The sequence below is a fragment of the Eucyclogobius newberryi genome, unplaced genomic scaffold (genome assembly GCF_026437365.1).
Source record: "Eucyclogobius newberryi isolate DKJ021-1_F unplaced genomic scaffold, fEucNew1.0.hap1 SCAF_7, whole genome shotgun sequence".
Classification (NCBI taxonomy): Eukaryota; Metazoa; Chordata; class Actinopteri; order Gobiiformes; family Gobiidae; genus Eucyclogobius; species Eucyclogobius newberryi.
Genome location: NW_027316389.1, coordinates 26,701,166 through 26,719,800, shown reverse-complemented (window position 1 = coordinate 26,719,800; position 18,635 = coordinate 26,701,166). Strand labels below are relative to the sequence as shown.

At 39.9% G+C, this 18,635-nt stretch overlaps 1 protein-coding gene across 1 annotated transcript in view; it reads left to right on the top strand.

Annotated features, from left to right (window-relative positions):
- The window catches only part of plekha5 (pleckstrin homology domain containing, family A member 5), a 97,641-nt gene that overhangs the window by 51,342 nt on the left and 27,664 nt on the right, over positions 1 to 18,635 (top strand). The window contains exons 4-6 of the mRNA XM_072435968.1: positions 6,990 to 7,073; positions 15,439 to 15,574; positions 15,650 to 15,754. Coding sequence (XP_072292069.1) covers positions 6,990 to 7,073; positions 15,439 to 15,574; positions 15,650 to 15,754 — 325 coding nt within the window. The remainder of the gene's footprint in view (positions 1 to 6,989; positions 7,074 to 15,438; positions 15,575 to 15,649; positions 15,755 to 18,635) is intronic.

Here is an 18,635-nt window from a genome sequence, read left to right as displayed (position 1 = left end):
GTTTGTTCTCAAAAGTTGTCCCTACAATAGTGAACTTTCCTTATTGTTTTTTTTTTAAACTTTAATACTAAAAAAACATGAAAAACATAATAGACAAAATAGACAAAAAACAACATAATAGTTAGTTAAAACTGCATTTTTGACATGATAATTATTCACCACATGGTAGAGCTAACAAACATTAGCATGCTAAAATCGCACTTCTTCCTTCGTGGAGAATAAAACACCCAATAATTATATGCTAACAGCGACCTGTGGCCTAATTTTGACCCAAATTGACACATTTACAATAAAGCTGAACAGATTTTACTTTATTACATGAAACAATTGGGTATAGCCCTATTAAAAAAACACAAAATCTGACCTTGTTGTAATTTCTTGGCGAAAGGGGAAGAATGAAAAATAAATACAATCCTGTGCATGTAGTTGTCATACTTCGCCACAGAGACTTGCTAAAGACCGTTTCACCTTAAGAGACAGGGGTCTCAGACAGATAGGTAACATAAAGACGGCCTTAAAGGGGCTCCAGGTGGAATGTGTTTCGTGACGTCTGCCTCGAAGCAGATAAATCTCACCCTTTCACCTGTACGCACGCAAATTATACAGCAATCAGAGGCACGCTATCATTTAGTGCAGCAACGTATGGGACAGTGATAGATCATATTGTTGAGACAGTTCACCTGCGCTCACATACACGTCCACAGCCACTAGCCAAGCAGGATTACAAATATCACCAAAACTTCGATCATGCTAATGTTGGTACTGATAAATACTGACATAAACCTTTTTATATTTGTTTGTGATTTCACAGTAAATACTTAGTTACTTACTTTAGTTTCAGGTCTGTGTAGAATTGTGCCGCTCCCAAGCCTGGATCATGGAACATGTATTTTTCATCTGGCATAAAGACAAACAAATAAATAACTAATAAAACATATGGTGGTCTCTGCTTAAATGCAACAGATACATTGCTAAGATGAACCCTAGAGGGAAAGCCTTATTTTATATATATATTTTTTTACATTTTATCTTTGAATTCCACAAATTAAAGGATCTAAATTCAAATTCATATAGCCTTACTCAAATCCTCTTCGTTTCCTCTTCTAATAATGCTGAATATGCTTTTTTTGGCTGGCACCCAACAGAAATATTTCAGTAGCAGGACCTGTCAGGACACACACTTCCCTTCTCCGCGCTTCATTCCTGACTAACGTGAGGAGCTCTTGTGGAAGCCCTCAGTTGTTTGCATTTCAACTGTAGTCGGGGCAGGAGGCGGGATCAAAGACCCACCCAGGACAATAAAACGCTAAGCCTTGGGAGCGTTGACCCCACACACTCTAAGCTCTTTATTACTGTGGTGGAGCTCTGCTAATTATTTCAGCTAAGAGAGTCCAGAGACCGGGGAACATAACCAGGACTGGCCCCTTTAGCGCAGCAGGGTGGTCACTACTAGTTCCCCTTATCTTTTCCTTTGGGAGGTGAAGAGGTGCCAAAAACAACTACTCCTTAAGACAAACAAAAAGAGGCTAAAACGAGGCTAAAGCAGGATTGTGCAAAGTGTTCAGCCCCCGCACAAGTCAAAATGTTACCATATGCTTTACAGAGCAGTGACGGCTGCTGGGACTGACCACAGACCACAGGCCTTGGAGCATTCAAGGCTTCAGCCATGCTACATTTGGAAAATATTTTTCCAATAAGGATGATTTCAATTAAGAAAATGAGGTGTGGCATATTTGTATTGTAGCTTTAAATGTGTGTTCTCAAGAATATTATGCAGACTTATTCTGCCATCGGGGCAAAAAGTAAAAAACAAACAAAAACATGCAGTATTTAAAAATGTTACGGTGGTATATCATTTCATGGAAATTAGAAAGCAGTCATTTGGAAATCTCAAATGATTAACAGAACAGTTATGGAATGACTAACCAGATTAAATTGCTCAAAGTTGAAGCATAATTTAGTAGGATTCTGGTCCAGTGCTTTTTCAATTTCAAACACTACATTTTTCTAAACTTTTCCTAAAATGTTTGAGATTGTTATGCGGCGCTGTCTTCCATTACCAAGTTTCTCGGAGAAGTGTGAGTAGTATAACTTTGAAAATGTTTATGTTGTGTGTGTTGTGAAAATATGATTCGATTTGTTTTCCAGAGAAGCCAACAAAACAACGGATTGATTGTGTCCATTAGAGTGTAAAGAGCTATATAGAGGCCAGCCAGAAGTGTGTATTGTTTTGTCAATATTCTAGATCTATATTTTCCCTATGTGAACTTTCTGCCAGTGATATTGGAACAGTTGGCCATCATTTTACACTCTGCCCATTCCAATTTCCAGATGAAGTTTTAAAAAGACACTGCTGATGATGATAGTTCTCTTTCCCTTGTGGCCCATGGGCTGTTTCTGACCATGGACCACGCCTATGTTACTTCACTTATACAGAACTGCCACGTTTACCCCAGACCATGACGACGCCAAGAACGGACTGTCCCGGCAAGTCACAAGATCACGTTTGGAATGTTTCGGAGTTCCTCTTATGGCTTCTGTCCGGATTCAGTTTCCTCGACGACGCTTTGATGTCCTCCCTGTCAGTCAGAGCGGCCGTTCATCTTTCTTTCTTCCGACAGTGACAGAGCACACGTGTCCCTCTGCACATCCGATAAAACTTACAAGGGCCCCCTTGTTAAATTTAGAATAGGGTTATGGCTTTGGATGTTTGGTCTAATAAGTTCATGTTCTAGAATCTGGAGATGTCAACAACAAGATGGAGGATGGATATTTGTGACTGTACATCTAAACTGTGAAGACAGCTGACCTTCTGCCAATTAGTTTCATGTTATTAATTACTTGCCTGGAAATCTCTGTATTTCTATATATATGAATTGATATTAGTCAACTCACTTTTTCATCTTCCCAAGTTCAGATGTGTGTGATTGACAGGTGGATTAACCAGTCAGGGACATGCATGGTCCGTCCGTATCCAAACAAACATGCCGCTTAGAAGGATAAAAAGAAGGAACTAAAAATATCAGAATACGGGATCAATGCCGCGGATTCATGCAGGATCAATGAGCAAAGCAAACGTTTTGAGTCTGGCTCAAGGTGTGACGGTGGGAGTGGTAACCAGACTCTTCATGAAGTATTCATGGGCCCAAACTGATGTGACACACTTGTTGTCACTGCCATGAGGGCGTAAGCCACTTGTTGAGCTGTGGGCTGTGCCAACAAAAAGCCAACAACAAAGGAGTCCTCTTCTGTAACATCCTTAAAGACTGTGTTTGTCCATAAATGTATTGCTATGGTCAGGAGAGACCAGTGGACTTACACAAATCACTCCAGACTGAGGCTGAGCTGTTTGTTTCAGGTAGTTAGTAGCTGGCTAATGCGAGTTTACACATTATTGCGTGGCTATGGTAATAAACGTTAGCCTACTTGCAGACAGTTTTAACTCATTTCCAACTGTCTGGGTGTTATATTTTAGGATCAGACAGTCACTCACCCGCACACAAAGTCCGTGCTGTTGAAAGCTTTGAGGGCTTGTCCGGTGCAGAGGGTTTGTGGACGAGGACGAGCAGTAGATAAAAACCCATAACTTCTGTCTTCTTGAGGTATCAACCCTTTCCATTTTCAGTTTTTCATGACTACCTAAAGAGATAAACAACAGCATGTGGCGACATCTTCAAAATGATGGCAACAACAAATAAGTCACGTGACTGAAAACCATGAATTGGAGAAGTGCGTATTCTAAATCCCTAGCTAAACATTTTCTATACATCTATATTGACATTATGTGAACAAATCTAATCTTCTTGAATGAATAGCTTGTGGTTTCCCTGATCTTGGACATGTTTATTCTGGCTCTTTGCCATGTTTTATTGCCTGTAGTATTCTATGGTTTCCTCCCTGATGCTACTCATTATTTTGACTGATGATATAATGGAGTTAGACATTGAGTTCTCATTGGATTAAGAAGATCAACGTGACTGTACTTTGTGTATCTAAGGCTTTGAAACACTTGAGAAGTATTTTTTCTTTATGTGTGGAAATAAACCTCCTGATGTGTTCATTTTAGCTGTGGTAATAGTGAGATTTGGAGCGGTTGTAGAAAATAAAGTAATGCATCTAATTCAACATTTACTGAAGTACAGAGTTTGTTGAAGTCACACTATGTTTTTTAATATTAGTTTTCCACATCTGTTCACGCCTTTGATGCACAGACCTAATCCGCTAAGACTTTTATAACACAGGACTTAAATCTTGTATAAAAACTCTTTATCCCCATGTGCAGTGTGCAGGCTGCAGTGTGTGGACACGCGTGGACTATATGCTAAAGAAAAACCGGTGCCGCTGGTCTGCTGCATGAAGACCGCACCGAGCACTCCCCTGCCAACCGTGGCTCCAGTAATTATAGACCAGTGCTGTGGTGAGCTGAAACCAAAGCCACCATTTCATTCCTGGTATTCGCTCTTTTCAGTAAAACGCTGTTATTTTTGGTCCGCTCGTATGCGTTTGTAGTGCAGCTGGAGGGAGGGGAAGTTTTCAGTTGAATGGACGTCCAGTGAATAAAAGCAGTTGTAGTAGCCTGAGGGTGTTGTTAACACTGCTGCGACAATGTTTACTTACTGTGTCTTCTTTTACTCCGCCGCAACGGAGGGAACCTTGGCAAATATTAATTTCATAAGACATGTTTTTAAAAAGTGCAGGACTCGAGAAGTATTCGTGAAGGAAAGGAAAGGTTAGAACGATAAACAGTTTGAACAGTGTAAGATTAGGGCTCAGGATTCAGGAGTAAATGCTCTTCCAATGAACCAAAGCAAATCATTATATGTCATTATTAAGTAGTATTCTTATTATTTGTTTAGTTATTTTAGTCAGGGTGATATGGCGGTTGGCAGTAAAACTTTCACTTAAATATTTGGAAAAAGAAGACATTTTTAAAAGAATATGGCAAGAAATAATACTTAATACACATATTTCTACAGTACCGGTACTAACAATAAATGAATTAGTAAATGAAGAAAAAACAAGAGACATGCATTTATTTCAGTGTTTATAATTTTAATTTTGCAATACCTTTTAAGACACAGAGTATTTGTTGATTTAAAAGAAATGTGTTATAGCATTATAATGATTATTATTTAGGTTTTGCTGGATAGGACAGTATAGAGCAGAGGAGTAGGTAGGGCATTCAGCAAATTGTCGTAGCCGAGAATAGATCTCAAGCACCTGGCATATGTGCTGCTGCTTTGACCACTGGGCACCACAGAATATGATTTTAAATTGCTGTTACATTACTTCTCAACTGCTGTTACAGTACTTTGTCGACGTCCGGCCCTGACAGCACTTAATCTGTGAGAGAAACCTATTGATTTGTGAAGCGATGTATGAGCGTGATGGATGGGGTTGAACCGGCTGCCTCGCCGTTATCACATGATACTGAACAAACAAAATTATAATTGGCAATTAACCACGGCCATTACTGTTAATCATTTCTGCCTCGGAGTTTATCGAACCCCTGGGCTGTTCAGATTATAAACATTGTGGCCAGTGTGTGCTCTCTGCTGTTATTATAAAAAGGCTCCAGTAGCTCGCTCGTGTTGCTGAGAATGTGCTAATTATGAAGGCTTGAAGTAGCTGTGGGCCTCTCAAATTGGACTGTCCAGCTTGGGTGGCATATTTTGTAACTGCTGATTCTGTTTATAGGATGGTATATAATATTGTTTGAGTTTTGTGAGTTGGTTAGATTTCCAAGCACAGGGAAAAGTGGGGTGAACTAAATCAAGAAGAGTACAACGATGTGGCTAATTGTTTTTCTCATATTAACCTATCTCAAATGTTATTTTATTTATTTATTTATAACATAATACAAAAATGCTTTCAGTATTTATTTCATGAACATAAACAATACAGTCTCAAGATTTCAAGATATTTTATTCAGGACACGATATAAATTATTCAGGACACAGTATAATCATAAGAACTAAAAAATAACAACTGTGACGATCTTTGGCAGCCACAATGAGTCATTTGAGAAAGCCAGCGAGGAATGGTAATCCACTAGACTCATGAAATAAAGTCAATTATGGATTTGTTTCACTGATATAGTATAAATATCCCAATTTCTTCCTCCAAAATCAGATTTCTGCACCAAACCTCATGCTTTGAAATGACCCTCTTTGATAATTAGACATGACAGAATCTCAATCATGATTAAAATTCAATGAATTACCCATTCCCAAGTGGAAGTGTTTGGAGTTAGGGTTAAGTGTTTTATATGTATTCATGGGGTAGGGCTGGGCACTGTTACTAAAAAGGTCTGGTAAAAAGGTTCCAGTGGAGCCTTGTGTCAAAAGTCTGCATGTTGTGCTTCATATTAAATCCACATCCAGTCACAGTCTGCAGTGTCCGTGTGAAGTTGCAGCCAAACTGATAATATGATCCAAACTGATAATATGATCCAAACTTTGCCATAATCTTCTGCTCGGTCCAGGTGAGAGTGTAATCTCACAGTAGGCCTGTGTGGTGTAGTCACTATCCAGCATGGATCACCTCTGCCATGATGTGGCAAAACAGAAATATGATCCTATCTTTGCCATAATCCTCCTCCTCTTTCACCAGGTTCACATGCAGTAAAAGTGTAAATGTGCTGACAGTGATACACTATGCCGTATACAGAGAAAATAAAAGTGAAACTTAAACACATGAGAGTCCAGGGGGTCCGCCATGTGCCTCTGATGTATGATATTGCTTTGCCTAGAATGTTCCACAATGCAGCATTAAATGTATATATCTTGCATTTATTGAATTATGGGTGTTTTTATTGCTGAAACGATCGTTTAAAAATCACTGTTTGGCACGCCGCTTCCATGGAGCTGCGTTTAATGCAATTTTCAATGACGACAACCAACTGTGCACCTTTATGATCAGTCAACTGTTCTAACACACTTCATACAAGTCAATTCTAACTTCTGTCCTCTTGTCTGTCCTGTCTTTAGTCACAATGAGCGGAAGGTGACCTGCAAGCATCCCGTCTCCGCCGTCCCCTCTCAAGACAACTGCATCTTTGTCGTCAACGAACAGTAAGTCTCAGTTACACTTTTAGAATGACATTTCTTGCCGTCTGGTGCGTCGTTGTGCAGTGACTATTGCATAAGGCCTTGTCCGCTTCCACACGCTGCTCTATATCCTTTTTATCTCTCCTCTCAATCTACACACAGTAAATCAACGCATTACTCGCTGACGATTCAAACTGTCAGTACTTCGGAAAGGGATTGACAAGTCGCGCACATACCAGAGTTGACAATGCGCAAAGCCCCTGCACTGAGACCGGCATTGTCTCCCGTGCACTTCAGCTCGTGGGAATGCGATGATTCATGGATGTTTCTCTGTTTCGTGACCTTCTGTGGAGTTCAGAGCCCGTTCGTTTGTCATAAACGCGTAGAGAGTATATGTCAAGAGTCTGCCTGTCCCCACCCCCCCCACAACTCCTCCTGGCCCGTGTGACCCTGTGTGGTGCGGCCCGTCACATGTTCTCCCACATGACCCAAAGGAGCACGGCTTCACTTCGACCAGAGCACACGTCAGATGGACTTATGCGCAATAAACATGGTGTCACTGCAAATCTGTCAACCAGGGCTGGTGCGTGTAGGGTTAACATGCACTCAGTATCAATATCTAACTTCAAGGAGACGTATTTTGCTTTTTTTTCAGGTTCTCACTAATAAACTGTAACATATGTAGATCATAAGTTTACATTTTGCTCGTTGTAAACAGCAATATTGATCTAAAATGGAAATAGTGACATTTTCTGAGCACTCGACCCTCAAACATCACTAAATCAACTAAAATACTACTTTGAGTAAACACGCAATGATAAACAATATGTGACAATGTGTTAAGCTGATTTTGCATGATATGTCCCCTTTAAACTTCTTAAATAAAACTAAACATGGACTAAACCAGCGCTAAGTATGAACAAACACTCTAATTTTCTAAAATGTGATCTGGTCCGTTCTAAGATTATGTTGCTTGCTGATGTCGACTTTGTAATTCAGTGTTTTTGTTTTTGCAGTTACAGTAAATGCTTAAAAACAGACACCTTTCCCCACTCACTCCTGTCAGACTCCATCAGGCTGTGAAGGAGGTGGATCTGTAGAAGGCTTTACATCTTAAAGACAATATAAAGACAATTGTGTAGCTAATGCCATCTCTATATCATCCTGTACATCAGTACAGTTATACAAAATACTTTGGGCAAATTCTTCTTGTTAAATGAGATGCAATAGTACAATAATTTTGAAAAAGCTTGGTTTTACTGTTGGCATAATTTTCTTTATTCAACCAGGTAAACGCGCCCTGATTTACGAGCGTGACCTGGGGCAAAGGGAAAGGCTTGACAGCACACAAATCATAAAAACATTGAGACAAATAAGAACCATTTAAGGACAAATCAAGAGTTTATTAGTTAGTTATTTAAATACATAAAATACATTTTGAAAGGATTTTCTTTCTTTTTTTTTCTTTCTTTAAAAACGTATTTTTCTGGACTATAAGTCGCACCAGCCAAAAAATGCATAATAGAGAAGAAAAAAACATATATAAGTTGCACTGGAGTATGAAATGCGGTTGCAAGTGTGAAAATAACAAATAATATCACATATAAGTCGCTCCGGAGTATAAATATATAAGTATATAAGTATAAATATAAGTATAAGTCACACCCCGGCCAAACCTATGAAAAAAGGTGCGACTTATAGTACAGAAAGTACAGTAATAGCTTTAAAACCCCTAATTGAGACCTGCTCTCCCGACCTCAAGTCCACTCTCTCCCCAGTCAGTCATGAAATACATTTAATTTCATCATACACTAATAGCAATGCCATATATTCTGCAGTCCTACACTGACAGTTCACACCAGTTACACCGCTGTCAATCCTCTTCACCAACGAGTGCTAATTGAAATCTTGTGTGAATTTCAGCCTCTGATGCTAATTCGGTGGCATCAGTCCAATAAACAGCACTATAAAGTTTCCCAATAAACACTTTAGATGGTAATCCAGTGTTTAATGTGTCACAGAGCGGCTGTTTGCTGCAGTCAGCGCGTACTTTTGCACAGAACAGCAGAACGGTTGGGCTCGGGTTGTACACACTGCACCCGCCTGACACATTCCTCCCCTCTCTGTGTTACTCTCACATCTCCGCCGGATTCACACTGACGCAGGCACTAAAATGACTCGCAGAAATATCTCTCATAAGGCCACTGCAAATGGAGGCTTATCTTTTCTGAGGTATATGCCAAGGATCTAAATAAGAGAACATTTTTGAAGAAAAGTAAGCGCTGAAAATGATGTTAAATGATTTATTTTTGCTTCATTTTGGGTTGTTATGACTTTCCTGGTAAAAACTAGTCGTCTCACGCTGGTTTTAATTGCAAACAAGGGACTTTGGATAACATTATGGGTCTGTGTGTGGGCGAGGTGGATCTTTAGGCAAATGGACAGGCTTTGTAAGATTTGGCATTCAGCAGGAGAAGTCGAGAAATGCCACATCTTTAGAGTTTTGTATTAGTTTGTCTATGGATTAGTCAATGGTGGAGTCACAGTTCAATACTAGTTTAGTTTCTTTTACATCCGACAAATGGTAAGAGATGACGTAATTACCCTGACATGTTTCGGCAAAAACTTGGTTGATGGTGGATGTCTTAAAAGCTGTTATTCCTCGGCGTGTTCAACCTGACGGAGACTATTTGTCAGATATAAAAGAATTAAACTATTTGAAATAAGAAGACAAAATTCTTAATAAAATCACAATACGTATTCTGATCCATCGACCACGATACGCACCCCCCATTACTCAGAATATGAAACGTGTCCTGATACTGTACATCGATATCCTCTAAAACCAGTCTTAAAAGTTGACTTAATGATGAATAATAACAATGTTCATAATGTCCAGAAATATCTATACAATTCCCCCTTTCAGCTCAGAAGATTCAGCCTTAATGCATCAGTCAGCAGGTTAATAGTTGTTAAACTCAGCAATTTATCATGAATGTATGTTGTTTGAGTATCACAATGCACATCTCTGTATGGATATGTTTATCGCCAAGAAGTCCCCTTATAAGTTCCCCTTATAATACTATTCTTCACGATCAGATTTGTGAACCCGACTTCTAATCTCATTTCCCATAGTTGCAGGTCAGATTGCTCCGCCCCTCCCCGCTGCTTCACGGCGACATGTAAAGAATAGTTCGAATCATGCCCGGGCCGTAGCTCTGACATGTGGCTCAGCTCCTCTCCGTGTTTCCATGTGTCTGTCTGGACCTATTTTCAGCAGCGACACGATCATGTGGAAGCTGACAGGAAGAGTTGAACAGCCAGCGCACGCGGGAATGTGTTTATGACGAGGGCGAGTGCGCATGTGTATGATGTGACATTCTGTACCGTTAAGAGGTGTCAGAAATGCGGCTCACAAACGGCGCTTTCATAAATATAGATTTGTTTTGTAGGAGGACTTTTAGAAAAGGTCAGTAATGGTCATCGGTAGATACAAAGCTCAATAGTTTTGTCATCTTTTCTGTTAGCAATATCAGATCAGATGAGGTTTTTGTGAGCAATAAGAAATGTGCTAAAACATGCCTCATTTTGAGTTCTCTTTAGTTTTTGTATTTTTCCTTTTATAAGCTTCTTGCAAAATGTTGCGAATGTAATATTTATACATTTCTCAACACTTTTGTTTTTCCTCTGTTTCATAGAGTAAATTGTGGGAAAGCGTTACCTTCTGCCCAAAACAGGTAATGTGAATGTGTCAGTCTGTTATCATTGTCGTTGTTGGAAAGTCTCTGTTTTGACATGTGCTTTGCCCTGTGGCCTGTTGTGATTGCATTTCAGTTTTGCGTGTTTGAGTTTGGTTATATTTATTTTTGTATTACTCTAACAAAGAGAGATTGCTGAACTTGTATCTTCTGGTTTATTTTGTGTTTTTGTAATATTCATTCACTTTCACCCAGAGGCATGTCAATATGACTTGCACTATCAATTTACATTTGCTGTTGAAAGAAGATAAAATGCTTGGTCTAAAAAAGCAGCGCATGAAAGTCTTCTTTTCATATTTTGTGGACAACGTGCTGTACAGTTTTTCATCACCCTAAGCCTATGTACACTAACTGCCTGCTGCAGCCTAATTCACACAAAGTCTTTGCTGAATCAAACAAGCATGCTCCAATACATATTCATTAGTTTAGTTTTACAGTGCTTGATTACAGTGACCGTCAGGGGCTCCTTGACCTTCACAGTTCACAGAATGCTCATTTAAGCATTTAAATGTTGCGTTTAATGTTATGATAAAAGTGTACTGTAGACGTACAGCGGGAATAAAACCATGGGTCAAACAACAACTAACCTTAAGTTTCAGCAGCAACAGCGCCGTGGAAACACATGTGACTCTCTAAAGGCATCAGGCTCATTCATGAGGCGCTCTCACCAACTCATTTGTTTTGGTTTTTGGCAGTGACAAAAATGTAGTTAATGATTGTTAATCATTAACTAAGGTTCAGGAGGTGGCCCACACCCCAACCTCCTCCTCCACCTCCTCCCGAAACCACTACTCCACTCTAACCACACCTCTAATTACCCAGAAGCCCCATTTATACAGGCCTGTCCCAGGATCCCTTGTAGTCTCTGCTTCCTTGAGATTCTCCTCCCTCCTTTGATACCTGAACTCTCTCCCTCATCAAGCCCTAGAGGTCAGAGGTTAACTCTCTTGGCTGGGATTGTGAAAGCATAAGTATTAAGTGTATTTGCATATATTCAGGTGGTTACATCGTCTGTACATCGCTCATTGTTCTGAGACAAACTCATTTGCTGATTGCTGATTATTCCCATGAAAATGTTCCAACTTGAAAACTCCTGAAATGTTGCAACCCAACACAAAACACTGTTGAAGGACCACTGTGTGTTACATAAAGTCTGCTCCATTCTAAGTTGTGATGGAATTGTTTTGTTGGCAGGTGCTGGCCCTAAAGCAGAGACCGTTCTTCAAATAGACACTCTATTGTTAGCACATGGATATTTCACATGTTGATAGCACATGTGTTACAAGCCCTCTATATATTTGAACGCAGAGACGGACACAAAATAGACCCGTGGATCTTATTGAACAGCTGAGGCTATTTTAGTAGTTTCAGTTCCTGGTTGGACTGGACGTAAAAGTGTGCGGGTTGTAAATACCAGCTTGCATTGTGACCTTAAGTGAAAGTGGCATCATATTGTAGTTATGTTAGAAACGTCAGGACCATGGAAGCTATGGAAGCACAGTTATGTTTATGTTGAACGTATTATTATTACCATTGTGTCCATGGCAGGAGTTTTGAGGCCTAAAGACATAGTTCTGTAATCGTATGGGATGCGATAACAAAAACGCTCAATATATTTGTCCCAAAGCACGTACTGTAAAAAACAAACTTGAATTCAAAACTTGTTAAATCTAGATATACATTTTTGTCAATATTACTTCCCCTATGTATAAATACAAACAGATGGTGTTACAGAAACCTAAGCATAATGTAGTTGTCAGAAAGTTGTGTATGATAGTGTACTATTGACCCATGTGTACTGTCTATGTCAGGGCTAAACAATGCTTACTCGCAGTACTTTCTGACTGCACGTCTATGGATTATCAGGTTCACACTCATTATCACAGATCCCACTGAGAGCACTGTAGCTCACAGGCACATGGGAAATTGTCTTTTTGCCAAATAGAGCATTAACCCCCCCTCCACTGCCCCCTTTGCCCTGCCCAGGTCCAGTCCAGGGATGACAAACCCACATCGATTACAGCTCACGTAGGATCGGGCCTGTCGCTGGTTCTGCAGTGGACCCCATTATCTGAACAGAATCTCAATAACCGTTTATCTATCTCCTCAAGCGTCTTGTGCGTGAACATACATTTACAGACATTGCAGCAGTGAACAATAGGAATGAAGAAAGTACATTTTGAAGTAACATTTAAAGTACAGCACACACTTCTCGACACAGGATAATTAGCTGCAGGGATGACAGTTAAAGGTATATGCCACGCTCGGACTGGTCCTATTCCCTTTGACTGGTTTGCCTCGGAGCTCTTTGGCACGGTTCTTTTAATGACAGAATGTGTTCCCACGCTCGACGTCATAAAATTATACATTATCATTTTTAATTATAAGCCCGATCTCAGCTATTCACAAAAAGACGTTGAGTAAGTTTAACTAATAGCTTTGACGAATAGATAGTTTGATGCGCTCTGAGATGTGGTTAAAAGAATAAAATACTACATTTATTTCACTTCACTGCGCCTCCTTTGTGTGTTTGGCCGCTGCTTACAGTAGATCCACTTTCACACCGTACCGTTCCAGTCCAAAGCCACTCTCAGGCATTCTGACACGTCGGTTTACTAAGGGATTTTTTTTTTTAGTCATCAAATTACACTGTATGTGTTGTGAGTGACAAGCTGCTGCAGGAGCGCCAACCACAATGCCATGTCCGCCCCTCATAAAAGGAAAAAGTATAGTATTTACTTTGGGAATTTTTCTTTTGTCACATCACTTATACATAGATGCATTTGGGTGGGAAAATAGAATAGGTTTTGCCTGCACAATAAGCTAAATAAACCAATGTTAAGTAACTATATTATTGCAATAAATGATACTGGTAGTTCAAATGTTTTAAAATAAAATTAGTTACATGTCAAAAGCCGTAAAAAAACACACCAAAAAGAACAAAACAAGGCTCCTAAATTGTGACTAAATAAAGATGATCACGACTAAATAATTTGACCCTCAACACATTTCCATTTTTTAGCTCAATAAGGGAACAAAAACTCTCAATATATATGCGCTATGAACATGTTATCAGCTGTTATTACCACGACAATGATTTAAATATCTATTGTACAGCCTTACACTAGCGCTGACCACTCTGCTTCTGTGTTTCTCCTAAAAGCAACATTCAAAAGTCAGTTGCCCTCATAAGTATATTCAGTGTTGTTCTGTGCATCCAGACTAACTAAACCGATTATGTCATTGCCATTTCTGTGTTATCTTTTGTAGGAAGTGTTTTGTCTCTCGCCTCGCTGCACTGGAATGTTTGTCCAGGGCGATTCTGGGCCAAGATGGCATTTTCTGTTAGTTTGTTATTCTCCTGCTTGAGTGTAGCAGCATGACGTCTGAGCTGTTTTCTACCAACTTTTTCTTCTTCTTTGAACGCTTCTGTGCTGGCTGTACCTAACAGATGGGATGTAATATTAAACTAGAAGGGCAGATGAGCCTGACGTTGCTCACTGAATAATAAATGGGGTTCTTTTTTAAAGGGCCTAAATTGTGCTGCATTAACATTTTGAGATTGTTTACCTCGGCATGAGGTTGTGTCCTTATTTGTGTGTTTGCTGTACGTTGTTGTTTAAGCTTATACACTTTCTACAGAATTGTCCGGATCACTATCATTATTTTTAGTTAAAGATTTCACACTTTTTAGTTTATCAAATTGTACTATAACCAAACAGTGAAACACTTAATTTACTGTATTTCATGTTGTCTGCTACAGATTTCCTCTAGTATGTAAAATATTCCTAATGTGACATGAACAACCAAACAGAAAAGCACTTCATTTAAGAACTTTATTTTGCTTCTCATAGTCTCGCATTTATAAGTACCGGTTTTCTTTTACTTCTTTTGTTCAAACTGACCTCTATACGACATGATAAACGGAGTAATCTTGACATCTCTATTTTTAGTAATATCGTCATAAAATATTCAATGCAGCTCAAAAGTTTGAGCCTGATATCATTTTTCGCTACATGTTTTAGTTTGAAAAAGTACAGCTTCTTTGACAAATGAGGCGGGCGGTGCAGGGTTTGCGGTGTGGGATTTGGGGTCCGTCCTTGCTCACTGACCCGCATCCCTGGATATCTCTGAGATTACACCTCGCCGCAGTTCTCCTTTTCCCCACAGACTCCCATTGTTCCCGTCCCCAAGAATATATATGGCATGGACTCGGAACTCCCGCCAAGTCCAAAACGCATAGGCCGGAGAAACATTTGTCTTTTTATCCAAACTTTTCCAAACCGGTTCTCATCTTTGAAAACACTCCGACCCCATTCACTGATCTCCCGTCTCATTGCAGTATGTCAGGACGACTTAACGGACCATTTAAGGCTGCTGGGATATTGAAAAACAGATCCGGTGTGACAAGTTCAGAGTAATTGGCTTGATTCATTTTCCCGTGTTGAGATCTCATTATAACAGTGAGTTTGAACTTCAGAGATGAAACCAGGGAACAGACAAATCCGATAGGCTGCACCCTTTTTTTTTGCTGTTTGTTACAGATTGTCAGATGTTAAACTGCAAGACCGTAATAGTGAGTGATCTCAGCTGCTTTTTGTTCAGCTATTTTGTGTCTTCTTATCTTTTAGGACCGCAGCCAAAGCACCGGCGAATGAAAGAAAGCCGCGGCCAGTGAGCACCATGAGCGAGGCTTCCAACTACACGGGCGGCTCGGACCACGCCAACAGCCCGGCCGGCAAGGTGGCAGAGGGACAAAAAGACAGGGTGCGTAAAAGAGGATTCTGTGAATTGTTTTAGACATGAACGTAATAATAACGGACAATGCGTTCTGTTTTCTAGGCGTCAAGACCTTCCAAGAAAATACACAACTTCGGGAAGCGGTCCAACTCTATCCGGAGAAATCCAGGCGCTCCAGTCATCAAGAAGAACTGGCTTTATAAACAGGTGAGGGAGGAGCCTTGGAATCGCCAGTGACGACAGGGAAATAGTGAACCTTTGCTGTTTAATTAAGTCTCAATACTGAATTTGATACCACGAGAAATAATAGTAGTAATAGTAGTAGTAGGCCTAAAACACTTCAGGGATCAGAATCAGAATGACTTTTTATTCATCCTCAAGGGGAAATTGTTTTTGTCACATACATGCAGCTGACCAGCAGGAAAATAATCATAATAAATAAATAGAATGAATACAAAAAGTCCAATATTGTCCATCCTATGCTTTTTATTTTTTTACTTTCAGTATAGTATCTCGTTTCAGCACCAGTTTTAGTCTCTTTCAACCCTTGTATAAAACAGAAGGTAATAGAAGTAAATGTTAGTTAAATAATAGTAGATTTAGTTAAGGTGAAAACTGAGCTCAAACACAAATAGTCGGCCATTATAAGATTCTTTAGGTTGGATCTAAAGATAAATGGATGAAATGCTTTTGTGTGATACAGTTTTTTTTTTTTTTTTTCAGTTCTGTGCTTCTTCATAAAAAATAGAATAAAAGATACAGTACATTTTTAAAAGTTTATTCAGTGAGCTGTGCTTCTTATAGAATAAAAGATACAGTACATTTTTAAAAGTTTATTCAGTAAGCTGTACTGGTCACTTTACTTCGTTTTCCCCAAACACAAAACCTCTTTCTGGCAAGTTGCTGTGTCCTCCTTTGTCTTTGTTCGCTTGTCCATGCAGCCGAATAACATTTTAAATCACCTCTCGCGTCGCTTTATTCCCCAGCTTGCTCTAAGGAGAGTGAAAAGGGGGTGCTTGAGGGTGCTCTTGGCCCGACAAGTCCCTCTATCTTGCTTCCTAAGAGCAACGCAGGCTCATTTGGTCCTGATTTTAGCCCCTCCGGCTCGGCTTTGTGGACACACGAACGATGGCTTCCTTTGGTGGAGCTGCCAGCTGCTTTTTCCTGCAGGGAACTCAATCAGGGGTGACGCAGATCAAGCGAAGGACTCACAAATCTGCTCCGCCGAAGAAAAGCTGGATTTGCACTTTTATTTTTGCGGGCCTCATTGAAAAACCTGGAAACTATTGAAGTCTTTTTGGCAGAGGAGAGCTGCGAGGCTTCAGCAGAGAGCCACCGGGAGGACAAGAGTGATTGATGTCATGGGGAAAGGAAGGCTCATTATTTTTCCCGCCCAAATTGACCCATAGCACGCTGTACAATTATTTAGAGAAGAATGGTGAGAGATCATTTACAATTAATGTACTTTGCAGCGAGAGGAAATCTAATACATGGACGGAAGAAAATATGAACTGTTGCTGTGTAGTTTCTGAGAGTAATCATTTAATTAGTTTTGTTTTAGCGTGTTTACAACCGCTGCCAAATAAAAACAATACAAAAAATGCTTTATTTATTAGTGAGGATTGTCTTGAATATGGATTTCAAAGATTAGCTTAAGAATGAGGGCTATAAGGCTAAAGCTAGAGCAAACAACATTATTACAGTCCTGAACTCATGAGGGATAAACATTTCCCATTCCACATTAAGTTAACAAACAAACACACACACACATACATTTGCTTATTTGCCCGATGCACTGCGAGGACAAACCTTGAATGACACATGAGCACACACAGACTGAGACTGAGGCAAATGTTTCATTATTGGACTGATAAGATCTCTGGGAAAAAACTCTCTGATATCACGTTGCAGATATTGGAACCACAATATCGCCGAACATATACGTTGTTTTGACTTGCACGTGCACGTTCAAAGTGGTGCCCTCACGCTGACACGCCTCCTCCGGTTCCACCCCTGCTTTTTGTGCGCTCTCAAATCCTCCATTAAAACTGCTGCTCAAGTTTTCCAATAAAGCAGACTGGGGGAGTTAATACCCCGCTCACCGCTCGGCATCCTCTTTAAGCCCCCGCGTAAAAAGCCTTTGATCCAAGCTTTTACACAGAACATCTTAGGTGCCCTTTTTCTTTCTAAAACAGCATTTAGAAAAGTGCCCAGAGAAAAAACTGTTATCGCAGTTATGTCTAAGAAAAGAAATTATGGAACTATTGCAAATCAAGCTGTTGCGAATAAGTGATCCTTCAGGTTCAGGTTCAGGAAACTTTATTCGTGCCCATGGATAGAATTGGTTTGCAGCTGGAGTTTGCTTTCATACACCACACACACAATAAAGCAGAAACAGACATGACAAGCTCATAGATTAAAAACAATTGGAAAGTATCCCAGAGCTGATCAAAAAGAAACCATAAAAAGAGACCACAATTAAACATTTACGTTCAGCATAAAAAGGATCACACAGATGAACAATTAAGGTGCAAGTTACAGCTTATTTAGCAAACAAACCGCTGCTGGGATGAAGCTGTTTTTGAAGCGCATTGTTTTACATCTCAGCACCAAGAACCTTTGTCCAGAAGCTGAAAATCGTAGTACAAAGGGTGCGACCCATTATTTACAATGGCTGTGACCAAGCGTTGGGCCACAGCCACAGAGACTGTACTGGATCACTTTACAATTTGGGAAAGCTGATTCTTCAGTAAACGCTCGATAAAAAAGACTCTGCGTGGTCTTGTCAATCTTAAAAGATGACAAACAATACAATCCCTGGTGGCCCTTCTTCACCACAGAAGATATCACAATATCTCACTTGGATATTTGTCACATCAGGGGTGTGAGAGTTCTTTCTGAGGCTGATGATCATGTCCTTGGTTTTGAGAACATTCAAGTGAAGGTGAGACTCCTCACACCACTGTACAAAGCAATTTATAACAGGACCAAGATCATTTGATGCTTACTAACTAAGCCAGAATCAGGGCTAAGTGTCTGAAAGACCATGTGCAGCAAAGTGACAGTGGCCTCTTCCACACCTCTATCA